The sequence below is a fragment of the Sylvia atricapilla genome, chromosome 1 (assembly GCF_009819655.1).
Source record: "Sylvia atricapilla isolate bSylAtr1 chromosome 1, bSylAtr1.pri, whole genome shotgun sequence".
Classification (NCBI taxonomy): domain Eukaryota; kingdom Metazoa; phylum Chordata; class Aves; order Passeriformes; family Sylviidae; genus Sylvia; species Sylvia atricapilla.
The window spans coordinates 132,596,245-132,616,435 of NC_089140.1; the positions used below are offsets into that span (position 1 = coordinate 132,596,245).

General features: G+C 36.0%; 1 protein-coding gene across 4 annotated transcripts in view; it reads right to left on the reverse strand.

Annotated features, from left to right (window-relative positions):
• UBR5 (ubiquitin protein ligase E3 component n-recognin 5) overlaps positions 1-20,191 on the reverse strand; it is an 85,468-nt gene that overhangs the window by 44,826 nt on the left and 20,451 nt on the right. For 2 of the 4 annotated variants that reach the window (XM_066334378.1, XM_066334361.1), the window contains exons 6-12: positions 17,936-18,125; positions 16,043-16,202; positions 9,333-9,482; positions 7,179-7,372; positions 2,738-2,854; positions 2,548-2,658; positions 1,725-1,879 (exon numbers count right to left, since the gene is read on the reverse strand). In XM_066334378.1, the coding sequence (XP_066190475.1) occupies positions 1,725-1,879; positions 2,548-2,658; positions 2,738-2,854; positions 7,179-7,372; positions 9,333-9,482; positions 16,043-16,202; positions 17,936-18,125 (1,077 nt within the window). Of the gene's footprint in view, positions 1-1,724; positions 1,880-2,547; positions 2,659-2,737; positions 2,855-7,178; positions 7,391-9,332; positions 9,483-16,042; positions 16,203-17,935; positions 18,126-20,191 lie in introns of all 4 variants that reach the window. The other 2 variants (XM_066334369.1, XM_066334353.1) reach the window with 1 other exon arrangement.

Genomic DNA, 20,191 nt, shown 5'->3' on the forward strand with positions numbered 1-20,191 from the left:
GCACTGCAGAAATGTTATCTTTTTCCATATGCACCCTCACTTCCCAAATTCATCTCGACTACCCCAATTTATATGGAGGAGGAGGAAGAGGCAGAGCACATGAGTAATTTCACTGCCAAATGGCTTTCCTTCCAGCCTGAAATGCTGCAAAACCTGTCACAAGTGGTATACTCTTGTCACAGTTTTCAAGATGCTGACTGCCTCTCTGAACCTGGGGATATCTCTCCCATAACTAGTGATAATTTCCAGAATTTGCAATCTTTGGGGAACATGATTCTTGTTTACATTCCAAAAGCCTCACTTTCTCTCTGGGTACGTGGCTGAAGGAGTCTGAGACTCTTATAACAGACTTTCACTGCAAGAGGGGGAAAAACACACATCTTGTGTAATTGGATCAACTCAGTTTAGCTGAAAATCATGCCTGCATACATAGTTAAGCATGCTTATTATTTTGATACTTCATATTTTAGTCAATGGCTTATACAGTTAAAAGCCTCTATTCAAGAAGCTTCTTCATGTTAAGTAAAAGGTAAAAAGCGTCAGTCCTGTGAAAGACTAGACATTGAAATCCTGTCTCATGTACTACAGAACACAGTAACTAAGAATACCAACAGTAAGAGAAGCTTCTGTCTGCATCAATCTCGTAACATAAAAACACCACAGCTGACATTTAATCAGCAAAAGGCATTACATCATAAATTGCTTTCCAAAGACTACTTGTGAATGCTTATAAGTATTTTTGTATTTTGCACCGATTATTTCAGTAAATATGGAAGGTTCTAATAGCCAAGTATCTCCAATGCTATGGGTTAGCAGTTTCTATACAAAGAGTAATTAATATGTGCCATGTTATAATGAAAGAGCCAAGAACCAGAAGTTTTTAAGTTTAGCTACAAGTCAACTAAAATTAAAATAATTTAATGAGAAAGATGTTTCATACAATTTATTTTCAATGATCTCATTTTCAGCTCATCATCAAGTACTTAACTCATCCATGCATCAAGAACTTTAGGCATGATACTTAATGACTCCTGACACGCAGAAAAATAATGCTTACTCATAAAAAATAATTACTCAATGAATTCACTTAATCTAGAAACTCATTTCAGAGCCTTTTTGGAAGCATTACTTTTGAGGGTTTGTTTTTTGCTTTGTTTCGTTTGGGTTTTTTCAGGATAGGCTTCTTAATCATGAATTTGTTAGTTAAAACACTTTAACTAACACTTAATAATTTATGTTTGAAAGGGTTATATTTTAACAACAAACTCCAGAGGGAGCATTTGATGTTATTTCTCCCTTCTTTAAGATTAAGACCACACACTAACAGACCAAATCTTCTAACAGAGCCAGACAGAGGAACATCGACCTCACATATGGGTAAGTTTGCCCCATAATACATACATAATCTGAAAAATACCCAAAAGGCATAGAGAAGATTATTCTCTGATCCTATGCAGTACTGATACACCTGAATGCTAAAGCATTTACACACATCTCCTAAAATAACATCTTATTCTGTTAAAGATGTTATATCTGGATCCAAAAGCTTTAGGCATTAAAAAAACAAGAAAGAAATATATTTTATAAATGGAACCTAAGATCAAGTGCAGATTTACCAAACTCAGAACAATGGTGGTTCAGTAGTTTTGCAACGCTTCTCAGAGCCAGAGGCATGAAGACATCCAGAGCATCTACCGTTGTACACAAACACAGTATTTACTTACCACCAATACAAGTTGTTCTCTAGTTGAGCACACGTGTAAAGAGCACAACAATGTAAAGAAACAATCCGTTCTCCCTGAAGCTCTGAGTATGTCTGGGCTGTGTGTTCTAATTTAGAGGCTACGGAGCTTAAAGTTTCATCTACCCATGTAGCAACCTAAGAAAGAAGGAACGAAAGAACAGAGAAGGTAGAGGAAAAATAAGAAAAAGAAAAGTTGCACATCAGTTGCATCTTTCATGTAATACTTACTAGTTTTGAAAGGGGGAAAAAAAATGCATCACAACACAAAGAAACAATTCTACCCTTTGGAAATTGATCCCCTACCATCTTTTCTTTCCCCAAAAGAGAGCTTTTCAGAATTGTTTTCCCCTCTATTTCCAGTCCTCAACCTTTACAAAAAAGGATGGGGAAAAAAAAAAAAAGGAGAAACCTGTCATAAAGTATATGGACATGTTAGTGTCTTTACCAAATATGTTTCAAGTTCACTCTAACTGGGATGAAAAGCATAATTAGCTAACTTATGTTTTACATCACTGCAAGCTTCGGTGTCCTTAATTTTTCTACTAAATCTCTACAGAACATTAACAAGCTTCCCTATTTTCAAACCAGTCAGTTTCTACTGTAACAGCAAAAAGTCAAGCGTTTCAGATACAGTTCTTGCATTTCTAAAAAACATCAGATAGGGAGGAAAAGAAAGGAATGAGGAATGAATTAAGTACTTTCCACTGCAGATGAAGCTGAAAAAATAACTTCTCTCTAATATACTGCAAGCAATTGAAAAAACCCAGCTTTGTCAAACTCAGCAACCAGCAAACATTTCATACCTTGTTATTTTCCGTGGCAACAGTTGCTCTAATACTATTTGCAGAAAGGAGCACAATCTTTTCATTGGTTAACCCCAAGAACATGGCTCGTGGATGATGTAGCGAAGGATTCTTTAGAAACAAAAAGGTCTTTTAGATATTCAAAGCAAATAAATAATTCGGAAGGGGAATATTGAAAGCTATCCAGTACCTGTGCATTTCTGTAAGGCTCTGATTCACTCCACTTCCACTGATAGAGTTCTCCTTTACTGCTAACAGCCACGAGCTCAGAATATAGAGCTCCGATAGAAATAAACTTTGTTCCATCCTACAAACACAGAAATACAAAGTCTAAAACCACAATATTATAAATGCATCTATAAAAACATATAAATGCAAAAAAATGAACTTGTAATTTGTTTTTTTTTTTCAGAGCATCCATGAATGTTGAAGCTGAAAATAAAGATATATCCAGATTGTCTCACTATCAGCATGCCCCCACACACACAATACATCACTGTTTCTGATGAAGTGGGGGAAAAAAGAAAGGTATTATTTCCCTGAACTTTAGCAATAGCATATACATGGCAATTAACCTGGACAGTTTATTAAGAGCTTAAATGCTGCTTTAAAAACACAACACGGCTCAGAAAATTAGAAATGAGAAGATCTCTTGACTTGCAACATTCAAAAAAATTTCTCTGAAATTTTGTCTGTTCAAAATTAACAAAAAAGCAACATAATTCTACGATTCCACTGCTAAGTATAGTCAGGAAGATATCTTCCAAGCCACCCAAGAAATCAATTATTAAATTCACTGTTTCATCACTTAAACAATTCTTATCTTTCACTTCTGGATGTAGGTAACTGCAAACAACGTCAAGTTTTAAAAAAAATCTGTATGCTATGTCTCAATAATGCATCATTATGCCCTGACGTGCTGGAAAAGTTTCTAATTATTAGTTATTCCTCTTGCCCTTTTCTCTTTAACATCTTATGAAAACTCATCTGGTATCTTTCTACTATTTATGTAGCATCACTTCATTCATTTGCTTCATCCTGTACCTACAGGGACCTCACAGGTCTGATTTCCTCCCTCTTAGCTTGGTTTTTGTATCAGTGTTGCTGCAACTATGCAATGGCACAACCCCACTTCTGCAAATTCCTGCTCCTCTTTGCATCAAAATGGATCTCAAACTACAGAGAATTTGAGTGATTTCACAAAACATTCAATTTACTGAGAAACATTTGTAATGTTTCACTGCTCCTCAGCAAGTGCAACTATAGGACAAACATGTTCTTTCTGAAGCTCCTTACTCCTAATACCTCAATTTTTTCTTCTACTTACAGCTTCACAAAAAATGAAAAAAAAATCCCCAAAACAAACTAGTATAAAATCAAATGCTGTCTTATACAGCTACAGATCTGAGAGAGAGGTACATGATATCTAACTCTTCTCTGCAGTAGTTATCTCCCAGATACGTACCTTTAACTGACTCTCAGATTACAATACACCACATTTAAGTACTTCAGACATCTAAGGGGAAACTGAACTCAGTCAGCCATTTAAAAAATCCCACTATCCAGTACATTTACCTGTACTCTAAATTAGGAGACTTTTCGCCAGGGAAGTTTAAAAGCGGAAACATTTTTAGTTTCATAAGTCTGGATTTACACTATTTCTTTACTGTTTTCATGCCCAGAAGTGTGCATTCCAAAAGGTGTGAGTGTGTCCTTGAGTGACACAGGATTCATTCAGTACAGCTCTTACCAAATGCTCACCAGTATTTAGGGAAAAGAAAAGCAGAAGGAGGAAAAGACAGAAGGGATCACAAGCAAATCTCTTTTATACCCTGATAAGAGTCTCTACAATTAGTTAAATAATTAGAGAACTATTTTGTTCTGGAGGGCATCTACCAACACAGCACAGAAGTAACACAAATACTAACCCACATCATGATTATTAATACATGTCGTAGCATAAACATTGCACATTCTGAGAAAGAACTCTCATCAGAACCTACTGTAGTCTAATGAGATGCATCTACTTCATCAGCATAGATGAATCTCCAAAAGTTAGCTGGCCAAGTGCCTCAGAGTTAAGTATGGAAAGTAATTAATTTTGCTCCAAGACACTCTCATTTTGACTTTTCATCTTGCGAACATATCTTTTAAAAACAAACAGCTTTCACCAGAAGCTGAATATTAGAGAGACCTGCCAATCAAATTTTTTCTCTCCCTTCCATCAAAATATTAGCAGTTGTGACCTAAGTGTTTCAGGACCCATGCTACATTGACGTCCAGAGGGCCATTCAACCAACTGCCCAAAGATACAAAAACAACACAACAGCTCTGTTTCTGTAAATCTGAGACTTGTGTTCAACTACAAATTCTGATTTCAGACCAGAGAAATTAACACACTTGAAGATGATGCAGACTACTGACAAAATCTTAGTATCTCAACAGCTAAGCAGAACATATCCACTTGAAAAAACCGAAGGCTTTGTTTGAACCTAAATTACAGACAAGCAGGGAAAAACCAGCCATACTTGCCATTACTACACTGCAGATACACACGGCTCTGATACAGGTGGCACAAGGTTGATACAGTGCACGTGTAGACTGACAGTACTACAGTGTAACAATATTGGAAATATCAGAAGAATGTACTCATTAATTTAGATTCCTGAGCAGCTGATTTGATGGAGAAAACTCAGTACCTAAGCAGCATGTCTATACACCCTCAGTCTCAGATTGCTGGTGAAAGTGATGCATTTGGGAACACTATCAGCTTTCCTGCCTCTCAGGTTGGTACTTCACCTCCCACAAACAAAAGTTAACCACCCTCATCACAGCCTTCTACAGAGGTCTGTCCCAAATGCTAAAGGTCAAAATAATAAAAAATTAAGGGAAAATATTTGCAAATATGACTAGTTCTCTTGTAGTGGTTTCTTGTGTGCTTTAACTTGCCCCCTAGACTACTGTCTTTTCCATTAACCTTTCAAGACCTCCTTCCTATTTTCCAAAATGGAAGAAACATCTGAACTGACTTCTCTGCTAAACCACCTCCCTCAGGATTTTCACTTTGAAGAATTTCTGTTGGAAAATACCACCAACAAATATTTACACTGGATTTACAGCAGGAAAGACACGGAATCATTTCTTATGAATGTTCAGCTGAAGGAAATGATTAGAAAGTTTAATTACTTTTGAATTAAAAATGGAAGGCCTTTCCAGTAAGACACCTTCATTTAACTGGCAGCCCGGAAGCTGGAGTTTATATGACTGCATATGCAAACAGGTAAGTGGGAAGAAGTTCAGTATATATAAACTGCACAGGCATACAGTTAGAGATCACAGCAAAACAAACAAAAAAATACCAGTAATAATGGCCATAGTAACATTACCAAAACACAGATGATGAGTCAGTATTCCAAATCGAAACTACATTTATTTTTGATGTTAAATTCATGAAACATCTCTCTACATAAGCCAGATTTTATCATTCTAAACTAGGGGGACAAAAGCTGCCAACTTGCACTGCCAGAGAAGTTAAACATTACTAGATGAGGGAAAACAACAACGACGACAAAGCCAAAACAAACAAAAACCACTTTAGACAAAAGATCTGATAGAAAGCAACTACTAGACAAACATTCTTTTTCAGTCTCTTAATTACTCAGCTTGAATGCCCAAAAGAAGACAATAGCATTTAAAGTCAAGCTGCCGTTAGAAGAAATAAGCATCCACATTCACCTCTGTTTTCAAACTTTCTAACTAGATTTAGTCTGAAATAAACAGACACACAGAAAAAGAAAGCGTGGCAGATCAAAAAAGTAACCTCACAGATCCTGTGGACAGACAGAAATGGGAACACTGAACCAAGTCAATAAAATTTGGTCTACTAAACATAGATGATCACTTCCATTCTTACGAAGTTTTTTGGTTTGGTTGGTTGGTTTGGGTTTTGTTTTATTTTATCTAGGTTTTCAGAAACTCATCTCCACAAACATCTAGGTAATCCATAATGACAGTGACCACAGATACTCAATTACCAACATATAGCTGGTGTTTCTACTACTTTTATCTCCTGCAGTAATTACTTCTTGCCTTTAAAATGGAATTAAGGTTACAAAGAAAAACAAATCAAAGCCAAAGAATTTTGAAGGAGCAACCAAGTTACTGATCAACCCAAAACACAACTGCAAATAAATGCAAATTTTTACCACTGTAGTTTAAAAGCCCAAACTCAAACTGAAAGTATCTCTAGCAATAATCATGCTTATTGAAAAATGTTTCCTTGATGAAGCATAGTTTAGATTGTTTCATGAATTTCCTCCTGCAAACTAAATGCTTTGAGCACCCAAATAAACAAAAGAAAGAAAACACAAAACCCCAAGCCTTATGATCTACAGCAGTATCTTGAAAATACACAGAGAATAAAATTAAAACACTAGTAACAGAATTGCAGCTATAAGGGTGTCATTAACTACATGGAATTTAACTAAATGCATAATAAGGAACATGCTTTATTACATTATCTCACAAAACTAAATGTGATAGTCAAAAAGGCAACTCACAGTATTTATTCAGAAAAAAATAAACAGCTCTATTGCATTACATGTAAATAATAGATGAAAAAAATTCCATACCTTATCTGGCCACCACTGCAAGTCTTCTCCTAAAGAAACAGGACTTTGAACAGGTGTATTCTTCTTGTCCAGGTTTGGCTCCCCTTCCTTACTTGTTGAGCCTCTTTCATTATCAAATGAGGCTCCATCAAGCCACCTTCGTTCACGCAAACGTAAAACGGACTCACGTTCACGCAACAGCTCAGAGTCTCTCTCTAAGGGAAGAAGGAGAACTGGTATGCAATTGGGTCACACCAGTGGGATAAAAGTAAGCCACTCTCTAGTAAAGACCCTTCAGGATGCAACTAACAGCAGTTAATCTACTCACACAGATTAAAAATATAGTCCTGACATGCAACATTCAATACATTAACTCTATCAAGAATACGTACTTTAGAATTACTCAACATAAAATAAGATAGAAATAAGGGCTTATAGTTTTGTACACTATGAAAAATGCTAGTGAAATTTCACTTACATCATAAGAGGCCAAACACATTTAACATTTCTATTTAATGTTTTCTAGTACAATATGCAGTTTTGTAGTTTTATCAATGTAGTTACAACAATAAGAGTCTTAAGTCTATACAGTCTGTCAGATAGCTTTATGCAAACCAAAAAAGAGTATTTATTAGAGAGTTTCATAGCAACTTTCCCATAAAAAACAGTAATTTGAAAAGGTTGAAGAAAGCAAGCATTAAAAAAAGCTCTCATACATGTTTGATAATCCAACCCCTTTCATTTAAAGCAATAATCTATAGGACTGGATTTAATAAATTCAAGTGTATCTGCTTTGAGTAGATTAAATGAAAACTATTCAAGAGTCAGACAAGTTTTTAAAAGGATCCTCACAGGAAAATGGTCCTTACCAAAATGCTTCCCCTCCAACTGGCCTATAAACTGTCTAAAGCCAGTACTCTGCAGTTCGCTCATGCAGAAAAATTTTTTTTAATCAGGTAATCAAACTAGCTTTGCACAAGTCAACTATGCATGGAAAATAAGCACTATAAAATTCGTGGTAACGCCTTATATAGAATAACCTTAGGAAAGGAAAAACAAGGAGGAATTTAGAAGGAGTTATGTCAGATGCTGAATATTCGCACATGCACATAAAGGCATTTAACCTACAAAGTACCTCCCTTATGCTCACAAAAATCAACCAGAATTACATATATGAGATGACTGCATTATTATATCATAGTTTCAATGGATTACGCCAAGTCTTGGGTGTTTTGCTGTATTAGACAAATGGGAAAGTTTTTACATAAGCCAAACACAACAGCCTGTCTTACAGATCATGTAAGTGCTGTACTTACTTTCTAGCAAACATCACACTAACCCCTGACTAATAATTTTGTAACAGGAACTTACACGTTCAGCAATTAATATAATAAAATATGTTCAGGAAAGGCAACAAAACTATACTAAATAAACAATCACACCAGAGGTTGGATTAACAGTTTGAAAACACTAGGTATTTGTGGCAACAGCCTCAAAAAGATAAGAAATTGCTGCATGGTCCTTTATAAATCTTTCAAGTGTATAATGCTTAAAAGAAAAAATGCCCTAACACTCCTCAAGGAGCTTTTTTTATCACCTGCCAATAGTTCTCCTTATCCAACTATAAAAATGCTTCAAAAAGGTAAAATATAGATTTCTTCTCTCTCCTTATTATCTAAAGTTTCTCTTTCCATAAAGATAACTTCTGTCATGGAACAACTAAAGAAATGTGAAGAACAGTGTACAAAGAGCAACCCAAAAGAAAGAAAGAAGAAGAAAAGAAAAAAAAAAGTATTAAGAATGCTGCATGTCATTGATTATTACTAATATTTGAGCCAAATTATATATTTGTAATGCAATCTATGTATTAGTAGGTACATACACTACAGTTTAAAATAAACTTAACATGCAATAATTTTATAACACCTTGCAACACCAATGGTCAACAATTATATTTAAAATATTTGACTGCTAATGTTCTTGCAGAACTTACCTGCTAATAGTCAGAACTCATTAATAATTTTGATGAGCAACAGTTCTACTTGTCTACTCTGCATCTGACAACACATCACAGTCTACTTTCACATTAAATCAGCATCTAAACCACCAGCGTATACTATCACTAGCTTTTCCACAGCAAACTACTTATTACAAAGAAAAAAGGTGCAAAATTACCTCTGGATGAGCCTAGCCTGGAAAGTGATGAGCGCCGAAAGGATGGATAACCAAAGTAACTAATATCTTCTGAAAACATAGCATCAGCATCAATAATGACACTTGGGTGAGCAGAATGTATGTCAGCATCCAGAAGAGACATAAGATCCTCTATAAGAGGAGACAAGGGTCTTAAGTGAATAATCAGCTACTTAAAACATCAGCTAGAGAGACCATCAACTAAACAAATATCAAAACAAACAAAAAAAATTCCTATCTATTAATTGAATTTCTGCTCTTCAGATTCACCAGTGCAAACTCATGTGCCTCCTATGCAACCACATTTACAATCAAGCTTGGTGAACTAGTGAACAAAGCCAGCTTCCCTGCAGAACTGCTCTGTCACTTACCTAAGCACATTTCCCAAACAAGACTTTCCCAAAAACATATTGTTCTGTGTACCAGAAATTCAAACTTTTGACTGTCACTTGAAAGAACAAAGCACTAAAATAAGATAGAGACAAATACACACGTGTCCACACACACTCATGCACGCGATGCAGAACCCCCAAGATGACCTAGAATAAAGGGAGGACAGAGCTGATGGAGAAGGCAGCTTTTGCATAGCCACATCTTTGATGCCAGACTGCATGTTTCTCCATGGAATGTTTCTTTCAGAGAATGATGTACTCATTTAATTCACAAGCTAGCAATTGCATTGCAGCTCTCAATACAAAGCTTTAAATGGTAGCTACAGCAACAACAACAGTTATCTGGAAAAAGCACAATGTTTTAATACCGTGCAGTTTTAAAAAAAAGACCCAACCAAACCAAAAGGTTGAACTTAAATACTGTGACTGCCCTGGCTTCCGGGTTAGAAAACTTGAGTTTCCCTGAAGTAATGATCATCATTAAAACACAAAACAACCTCCTTCCATTAACTGCAATAAAGCTTCTCTCCACACACAAAAGAGGCTACTGGAAATTCACGTGACTTATTGAAGGCCAGCTATATGGACTGTCAGGAAAACTGAACCTGACTACCATCTTGCTAGCAAAGAGCAGTCCTACTTTCCTCCTTTATCCCTGTGGCAAGCACCTCTTTGGGGCAAGGGGGGATTTCTAAATCTACAACTAGTGCATTCTCCTGGCCTGAAACAGAAGTTCACTGGGTATAGAAATAAGGTGGGAAGGGATCTTCAGACTGACTTAATGGAGTAATCAGAGCCCCAAGGGTGGAATTTCACCATATGCTGCAAAGCTGACCAGACCCTACTGCTTGCTGCCAAAGGAAATAGTTCCAACCTTCGCAAACTTTCAAGCAAATCTGACTTAAAAACAAACAAATAAATAAATAAAAATTTTTAAATTATAATTATTAAAAAATCACGCTCCCTAAATTAGATTTCACTAGCCCATACAAGCCCAAAAATCTCACCCCCATGCAAGAGAATTGCAGGATAGTGCCTTCTACCTGCAGGACAACCTCATCTGCTTAAACCACCCGTGAAGCTCATGTGAGGTTGTACACAGACTCCCTTCAGGAAGTCTGGAAGGAGCACGCAGAATTTCTGCACATCTAGTTCTCAGCCTCTATCTCATAAGCATAAAACAAAACAGAGGCCAGAAAACAAGCATTCTTAACAGCTGAATCTGATTATTATGGATCTTTTTCTCAGTGTTTGGAATGAAATGGAGAGAGGAACACAAAGTAGAGGGTATCCAAAACCTGACAAGGAGCCAGGAGTCTGCTCTTAGAGCTGGTATTAACTCATCTCTTAGTTAGGAGTCTGCTCTTATAGCTGGTATTAAGACTTTCACATCCCTGCGCATCAGAATATTCATCCTTGTATTCCTAAACTCTCATCTACAGGAAATGTAATATGTACTACCGACTATCCACAGAAAAACAGCACTGTAAACCAGTGAGCACAGCGGATTCAAGGCAAGACCTACGTAACTGCATTTTGCATTAATTAAGCAATCCACTCAATTGTAGGCTTGCTTCTAAAAGCACACGATTTCTGACTCCATAGTTCACACAGTACACTTTTGGAAGTCATCCATGACAGACTGCTTGGAAATCTTAGAAAATCCACATTTGGCAAACAGGCTCTATCTAAAACAATTCAGATCACTCAGAGTACCCTTACTCCGCCTGCTACTGGGTATTCACAATGATAGAGCTGCAGCACACCTCACCTTCAGTGTCAACTCGTAAGTAACAGACTTTCAGAGCCAGGAACATAGATGAGATTCTGTTGTATTTCCCAGCACTAACATAGTGCTCCCCTCCTCCCACAACCATCTTTTCCTAGGTAAGCTCAAACCCATCCATAGTCTAGCAAGTAGTTCTGATATCTTTTGGTCAGCATCCAGGAAAAAAAAACTACAAAGAACTCTGATCTCTTTCTAGGAACCAAATTGCCCAGTACAGAAAAGAACTTTCCACCCTCATTCAAAATGGACAATACTGGATTTTTTTAAGGTAAGCTACGTGAAAAGCCTCTTGACAGAAAACACATACTAACTTGTGACGCACACACACACACAAACCTTCCACCAGGTCAGGCATCTTGAGTTTAGCTGTGTTTCCAAAACAAAAAGTAAAAATTCAAGCTATCAGACATAAGAACCAAAACTACGTGGGTTTGGGCTAAATACGCATTAAGATGAGTAACGAAATGAAGCCTTTTCTTACCCTCTTATTTCAGCTTCAAATCAGATTTTAATTTTCTTCAAGTATTTCTGAAAGAGATCCCCCTTCTTCCATTTTCTATATCAGCAAAGAAAGGTGCTAAAACCAGTAGGGATAGGAGCCAAATCCACTCCCCTTCAAACATCACTGGAATTTTTTTAGCGCTGTGAAAACACAGATACTGCAAGGCTACATCCAGTTTAAGAATCCAGACTTTAAAAAAAAAAAAATCACCATCAAAAAAACCCCATTCTCTATGTCTTTGTTGTCCTGCTTTTAAGACAAATCCCATGGGATTGTATCACTCATCTTTTGTTATATGTTAGACCAGAATCAGACTGCTCCCTTCAAACCTAGGTGTGATATTTCTGACAAACCTATTTTTGTAAGAAAATATCTATCATTCACTACTAAATACTGTAGAGAATTGGAAGGAAAAGGATATCCAGTTAAGAGGAAGGAAAGAAACAAAACAAAAAAAAAATTTCAATAAACCCCCCTCATTTTCAGTATGCACATAAGCAGAAATACAAAAAACATTATCACCAGATTCATTAACTGAAGGCGTTGCTTAGATCAATTCTGATCTCAAGTAGAGCTCACTTTAAACCTTTTCCCTTAAGGAGGAAATCATAAGTTCTCTCCCCTCTTCTCAGCTGCACACTTTTATGAAGTATTCAAGTATTCAATGTATTCAGTACCTCCTCCTCTTTCAAGTTTAGATTAAATTGGCACAACTGTGACAGTGAAGGGAGAGAAACATTTGTTTTGGTTTCCGAGGAAACTAGGCTAAAACAGAACTCCAGAATTCATTCTTGATAAGATAATATTTATCCAAAATATTACCCAACTTGAAGTTCACAAAAATAGAGGGAAATAAAAACAACTCAACAATAAAGTAAGCCAAACCACCACAACAAAACCACAAAACCCTCCCAACCCCATTATCTAATAGTTTTCCCCAAAGGCAAACCACTGAGCTGATCCTACACTAATCTGCAGTTCCCTCTTCTCCCCTCACTGGAAGCCAGCACAGTAAGTCCTGCTGTGATATCAGCCCATATCTCTTCTCTCCAAAGCAACCTGGATTTTGTCAAACCCACATTTCACAAGCCCTAGATAGAGAGAACCCACTCTACCATGCAGAAGTAACTGAGCAAATATGCACTCCTCTGAAGTACACAAACAACAAAACATTTTAACATCTACAGCATCTCTGATCACAATATTTACAGAATATAAAGCCCGCAGAAATCCTCACAGAGGCTGTTGAGTCTTTCCTGTGCTACATGATCTTGTTCCTGTGCTACATGATCTTGTTCTACATATTTCTACCTTGATTATTTTCCTCATGGATTTGTTATGAAACAAATGAATCCACAGTCCTCTCTGCTAACTATCACAAAACAAAAGAAACAGGACTAGATTAGAGAAGTCAAAAATCAAAGTACACTGGGATCCAAAAATAAACATTTAAGAGACGCTCGTTGACAGCAATCTGTACAGAAAAGTAACGCTCTGCACTTCACTTATGACATTCTCAAGAATTCAAGAAAGATTGTAACATGCTTTTTCCTACCTCAAAAAAAGTCATTGTATAAGGTTTACAATACTAACTGGAACCATCACAAATGATATATTAAGAAATTATGATCCATTAAACAAGAATTCATTAATTTCACAGTACTTGGAAAATATCTCAGCTTATTAATGATTTTATCATTTTTTTTAAATCATATGTAAAGTGCTTTAAAAAAGGTTTCTCTATTTTGGAAAGCTTAGAGAAGTAACCCTTAGATTTAAGGGTCACAAAGCATCAGACATGCAGAAGGCAGAAAGACAAAATTAATATAGCTTTTAATTGAAATGCAAGAGCCTGAAAAGTTCAGAAGCAAATTCTATCTTGTCATTTGCTTTTTTTTGTGCTTGAAATGAAAATCAAAAAGCTTTAAAGCACAATTTGACGTAATTTTAAAAAAGATTTTTTATCTTTCAGAACAATAAAAAAGCCTGACAAGTGAATGCATATAACATTTATCAGTTATCCACAGTTTTCTCTGATGATTTTTTAGTTCCAAATGGGCATCCAGAAGTGAGATGACAGGTGAAAGCAGTTTCTAGAGCAAAACACTTTTAAAAAGAGCTATAGGCAACCTTCTCTAACCATGTGGTTTTCCTGAAAACTAGCTTCATCATGTGACACAAGCAAAGCTGGCAATTTCTACTATTCAGTGTTTCAAGAGTAGAGTCATGACAGCATTACCTAGTGTTCAGATAGACTTCTGATCAGTTTCAGATACCAAACTAATTAATTTCTGGGCATAAACTGATTTTCACCCATAAAACTTGGGATAGAGAAGGCATGCACATTCTACAAATCAGAAATTACATCTCTGAAGACTGGTGTTAAGGCAGATCAAGTGTCATTTCAGTCATCATTTCCATGTCTTTTCCCATAAAAATTGGGAAAAAATTAGCCACATTTCTCTGTGGGGTAAAATAGAGGAAAAACCTAATTTTAGGACATTGCAACCCCTTACAGAAATTTACTCTGAACAGGGAGGAACATTTCAAGATTAAGTCAAGGAGAATTTTTTTTTTCTGGACAACCAGTGAGGACAGTGAAACTCTGCACACTACTTTAACCCATCTCAAACACATGAGACTCGCAGACTGCAGAGGAAGCACCTTCAAATAAATGTTACCAGTCACAGGTTGTCAGATGGACCATCTATTAATTAATACTTAGGGTCACAAGGAGTACTCAGAGAACAGTTAATGCTGTAGAAGGCTGGTTAGTGTAGTTAAAAGCAGTAATTTACAGTAGAAGTTCCTAACTGTGATTTATCTTCTGAAGGCCAGCTCTGAAGTAATGCACTTGGGTATGCTTAAGACTAAAAAGTGCTTTGAACACTTAGGATACTTAGGAGAATTTACTTCCTCCAGTGCATCTGTCTCATGCTATTAAGCCGATCACTAAACAATAAGACTGAGATTAAAGACTTTTCACCCCTCTCACCAAAATATTTTGCCATAGAATCAAAAATCAAGATGCTTGACAGATGCAACTAAAACTAGAAGAAGCAAAATGAAATGCAAAGCTTTTGTTGCAGAAATTAAAAAAAAAAACATTCTCTAATCACATGACTGACAAGATAAAGATGGACAAAGCCCATGAACCTTCCTGGTGAACCAGATGAGCAGAAAAAGAACCCAAAAAACCATTTATTAGAAAAAATATCAAAACATCATTTTGACACACAGAAGAAAAGTTACTATGTAGTCAGAGTTCAGATGTGTTCTTTTTGTGCAGTGCAACTAACACAACACTGGATTTGGCTGCTATGTTTTCAAATCTGTTCACGCAGCAAGAAAAGATTGCCTAAATTATTTAGCCAATGCAAAAGAAGATTTGATGTCTTTTATAAAAAGCAATTTTATGGGACAGACTGTATTTCAAAAATAGCTGCACTTGTATTACAGGATTTTGCCATTATAGGTAGAACAGCATTTATAATGGGAACTTGAGATGAAGAATAAATTCTCAATCAAACTGTAACCACTGTAAACTGGTTTGCCTCTATTAAGGCTTTCTGATTTTGAAAAAGCATGTAATTTTTACTCTAAAAACTTGTATAAATATTAAGAATATATGTTAGTAGCAAAAAACATGCAAGTCACTAGAAAGTTTTAGAATTAGCTTTTAAGAGCAAGCCACACAGCAGTCTCAGCATCTCATTGAGCAGCAAAATAGACAAAAGTAATGCTAGTATTACAAAGCCTGGGACCCTAAAAGAAAACGTAACTTTCGTGCCCCCCACAAACAGTATCAACTGTTATTCTTCAGTGGCTATCCTAATCCCTCAAGACATCCCAGTCCATCTTTTGTTTTGTACACCTTTAGATTTGCTCCTACAAGCAAGAATTGTCTTCACTGCGCACCTTGCACAGCACAGAGCTTGCTGTCAATAGTTAAATACAGAAAAATATGAACACATTGGCATTTCTTTATCAAAAGTTGCAGGATACAAACCTCCAGGAAGATATGATTCACTTGCTGTGTCATCCCCATCATCTCCATCTTCATCATCACGACTCAACAAATTATTTACAGCAAGATTTACATCCAGATTTGTTCGCTGGAGTTCTCGAATTATAATACTTCTGGACTTCCCTTGTAAAACAACTTGTGCCTGTAAGGACAGAGTGAATTGGTTACTGGTCATTCTCAGCTCATCAACCACTATTCATCACGCTTCACTCTAAAAGAAGTCTAATAAGAATCAAAAGTCAGTAACAGTACATACAGAAACAGGCATATATCAATTTTTCACAGTACCCTGTACTTGATATCCAGCCTTCTCAGAGTTCCAGTTAGGCCACTGAACTCCAGCTTTGGCACTAAATTTCCTAGTGGAATCTGAGAATCTAATTCTTGGAATTTTTAATGCTGTAGTTAAATAATAAGCAAAATCGGGTTTTGAGAGTGTTCTGTATGTTTCTATAAAAGTGTTTAAACTTAGTATGTCAATCAGCAGAGTTTGCAATCAACTGCTATGCCAAAACTACACCTCAATCCCCATCTTTTACACTGGTTTCTCTTTCCACTGCCCTTCAAACAAAACCGCCTTAATGACTGTTTTTCTCATCATTCTGTTTCTAAAGGTTTTATCAGCAGTTTCTGCAACATTGAAGTTTTTATTAACAAAGTGCAAATGCAGATAAAACCTTCCAAACATCAGATGCAATGAATTTACAAATAAACCAGACAAATTCTGATTTATTCCTCTAAGTCTAGGACTGTTTTCTCAGATTAGCCTCTACAGAATGTCAGAGATGATGAGAGTTTTGAAAGATCACGAACAAAAGAACGCAAGAAACAAGTACCAAGTATTTTCCTAACAGAGTAATAATAAGGTAAGGCACCAAGTTAACTGGTCTGTTGGCAAGCAAAAAAAAAAAAAAAAAAAAAAAAAAGACATTCTAGACATTCTAACAGCACACAAAGGTAAATTTTTGTCATAACGCTCTATCCCACAAGTTTACAGATTTTTGAGACCACCTAGAATCTACAGACCATCTACAAACATCTTTCCCATTGCTTTGCTTTAAAGTTATCTCAAAAATGTTTTAGACACCTTCTGTTTTAAAGAAAAACAAAGTACGCTGTTAAAAAAAATAAAAAAGAAGGTAAAATATCACAGCAAGGGAAGTAAAGCAGATTATCTTTGGCCTAGCAACTAACATCTGTATTGCATATGTCAATCAGCAACCAGTTCTAAGCTAACAGTTAAAATACATTAACTAGTCACATATTTTAAATGTATTCTTTTCTTCAAATATGTTGAAGGAAAATGTTTTAACAGACTTAACAGCTTCTTCAGATTTTAGTGCATTAAAAGGCAAAAGCAGAGCAATTTATACCCAACATTCATAAAAGTCACATTTATGAAAAATTAAGCAGAGGTGTCCATGAAGAAAAATTATCAGTATTTTAAAGAGAATAAATAAATTTTATGTCTTTCATTTACATCTGAAATGGATCACTCCTTATATTAAACATGAAAAAAAAGTCATCTGCCCTCCTTCATTACATTCCTTCAAGAAACTTAGCACTTGATACTATTCTCAAATATTTGATTTTCTCACTAAATCTCCCTTCTGCAAGCAAACATGGCCTTCCTCAACTACATTAAACATATACGCTGTCTTGGGGGACATTTGGGAAATGAAAATTCTAGAATCCAAAAGTCTATCGCTTCCACTACGTATTTAAGAATAAAACCAAGTCAGCTAAGGAAAGTCAATTTCTTCACCTGCAGGCCATTACTTCTTGGAGAATAGGCACTACTACAACACATTCTGGTAGGCATGCTCTGAGAAGCTGTCCAAGCTTTTGGCAACAAGCAGTTTCTAGTTCACATACCTGTGAAATTAGTTCCTCTGGAATGACTGATGCTGGAATCACTGGCTGTGGTTGACTCCCCAGCAGTCCAGATCCTCTATCACGTCCTGTGCGTATAACTCTGGTCTGCCGCCGAGAGTCCCGAGCTCCAGCAGATGATCTACCAGAAGATCCTCCTCCACTTCCACCAACCCCTGAACTCCAGCGACTTCTAAAAGAATTAGATTATTTATTTTTTTAATATAGCAGCATACTTTGGAGTCTACTTCCAGAGTCTTTAGTTTTATTATTAATAACTTATAAACACCCTCTGAAAAATATTGCAGCATGACTTCACAGACAAAGACTACAAAAGTAACTCTCAAGACTAGAAAGAACAAGAACACCAGGAAACTGATGAAGTTCTGAAGGAGAAATAAAAAAAAATCAGAACTCCAACTGGAACTTGCACTCTTTCCCATTCATATAGCTGTGTGGATGTATACGTACATAAACACATAAAAGGATAAATTTCCAGATTTTCTAAAAGCAGTAGCAGCAGCATAACATTTAACACTTATCTATCAATTTCTTGCCATAAAAGCAAACATGCACCAACTTCACTGTCAGTGGCTCTGACAGAAGATCACTAAGGTGAATCATCTAAATATTCTGATACTTGATTTACATTAAAAAAGTGGTTAAGATTACACTGGAAAAATCAAGTAATCTTCTCTACTGCAAAAGAAATCTTATACTAGATAGTTCTCTGATCCTCAGAGAACTATATGGTATGGTATAGTTTTCAAGAAATACTATATTTTTTACCTATTCTTGTTGTGGAAATCAACATCAACTGTACACATTGAAAAAACATGCCTGAACTGACTGAACAGTTTCTTCATTTCTATGAACCAGCATCAAAATATGGCAACAAAAAGACAGTGATTTGTAAAAATAAACATCTCACCAGCATTACAACTATCCACCAATAATTATCACCACAGAACTGTGTCAATTGAATCTGCTCAGAATTTAAGACAAGATAATCTGGTGCCATAAAAGACAAGAGACTTCAGTTTGTTCTTTGAGCTTAACTAAGCTTTTATCTTGTAATACACCTTAAAGGATATTGGATATGGTATTACTGCTACTTAATAATCTGTATCAGCAGAACCTTCCTGCTATCAATCACTTTGTCAAACTCCTTTCAAGAAAAACACTTAAAATGAGACACAAAAATAAAGATATGTTTTCTGAAACAGTATCTAATAAATATACATTAGAAGTCTATCATATGTAGCTATTAAGCTAATTAAGAATACTTGTATTGCACTGTATGCCTTCAGTTGATTACTAGCACCCTTTTTTAAGTGGATTTTCTTTTTCCTCCTGACAAGACCCTGCAACCACAGAGTAACTCAACTGTCTGCTTAAGACAAGGCCCTGTCAGACACACCTACATTTTCAGAGGTCTAGCTAGCAACCACACAGACAATGACAAGATAAGACAAAAGCAGTTCAATCATGTCTTTAGGAAAAGTCTTGTTGCACGAGTTAAAAAGAGAATTCTAAAAAAAAATATACTACTGAAAACAGAAAAATAAAAAAACCATCCACCAAAGAACATGACATTTTAAGTAAAATGAGCCATTTCAACTGTTCTAAAGGTGGGAAGAGGCTGAGAGGAAAAGAACAGGGATGAGGGGAAGTCAAATTCTACCTACAGAGCAACTCTCAATTCAACCCTCTGGAGGGAAGTGTGGGGTTAAAAAAAGGTTCTGTATTAGATATTAATGCTTACTACAGATGCATTTTCTACTTTAAGTTATAAACTATCAATGACATCATTTAGACATCTAACAGTTAAAACCAATTTTATTCATGTAATAATTCAAATATTCCCTGTGTCCTAACCTAGTCTCATTAAAGAGAACAAGGACACAGCCACTGCTATAAAAGCCATCTCAATCTAAAATAAATATTAACACAGAACAGAAATCTTTTATCTTATTTCTGCTCCCTTACTAGTTTACCACATCTCTCCACTGTGCAGCAGCATGCTAGCAGTTTTCCAAATCCAGCGATCTACTCTAATGGCTCCACAGTTTGAATGGTTTTAGATTCAAATTATTAAGATAATTATTCCTTCCATTTAACAGACTAGTTATAGTGCATACTGCTAGTAGTTCAGTGACTTTCAACTACCTAGTTGCAAGACATTCAAAGAGAAGTCATTAGGAACGCTTCAGGGTTGGTCTCTAAGATTCAAACAATTTTAACACATTATGTTTAGCT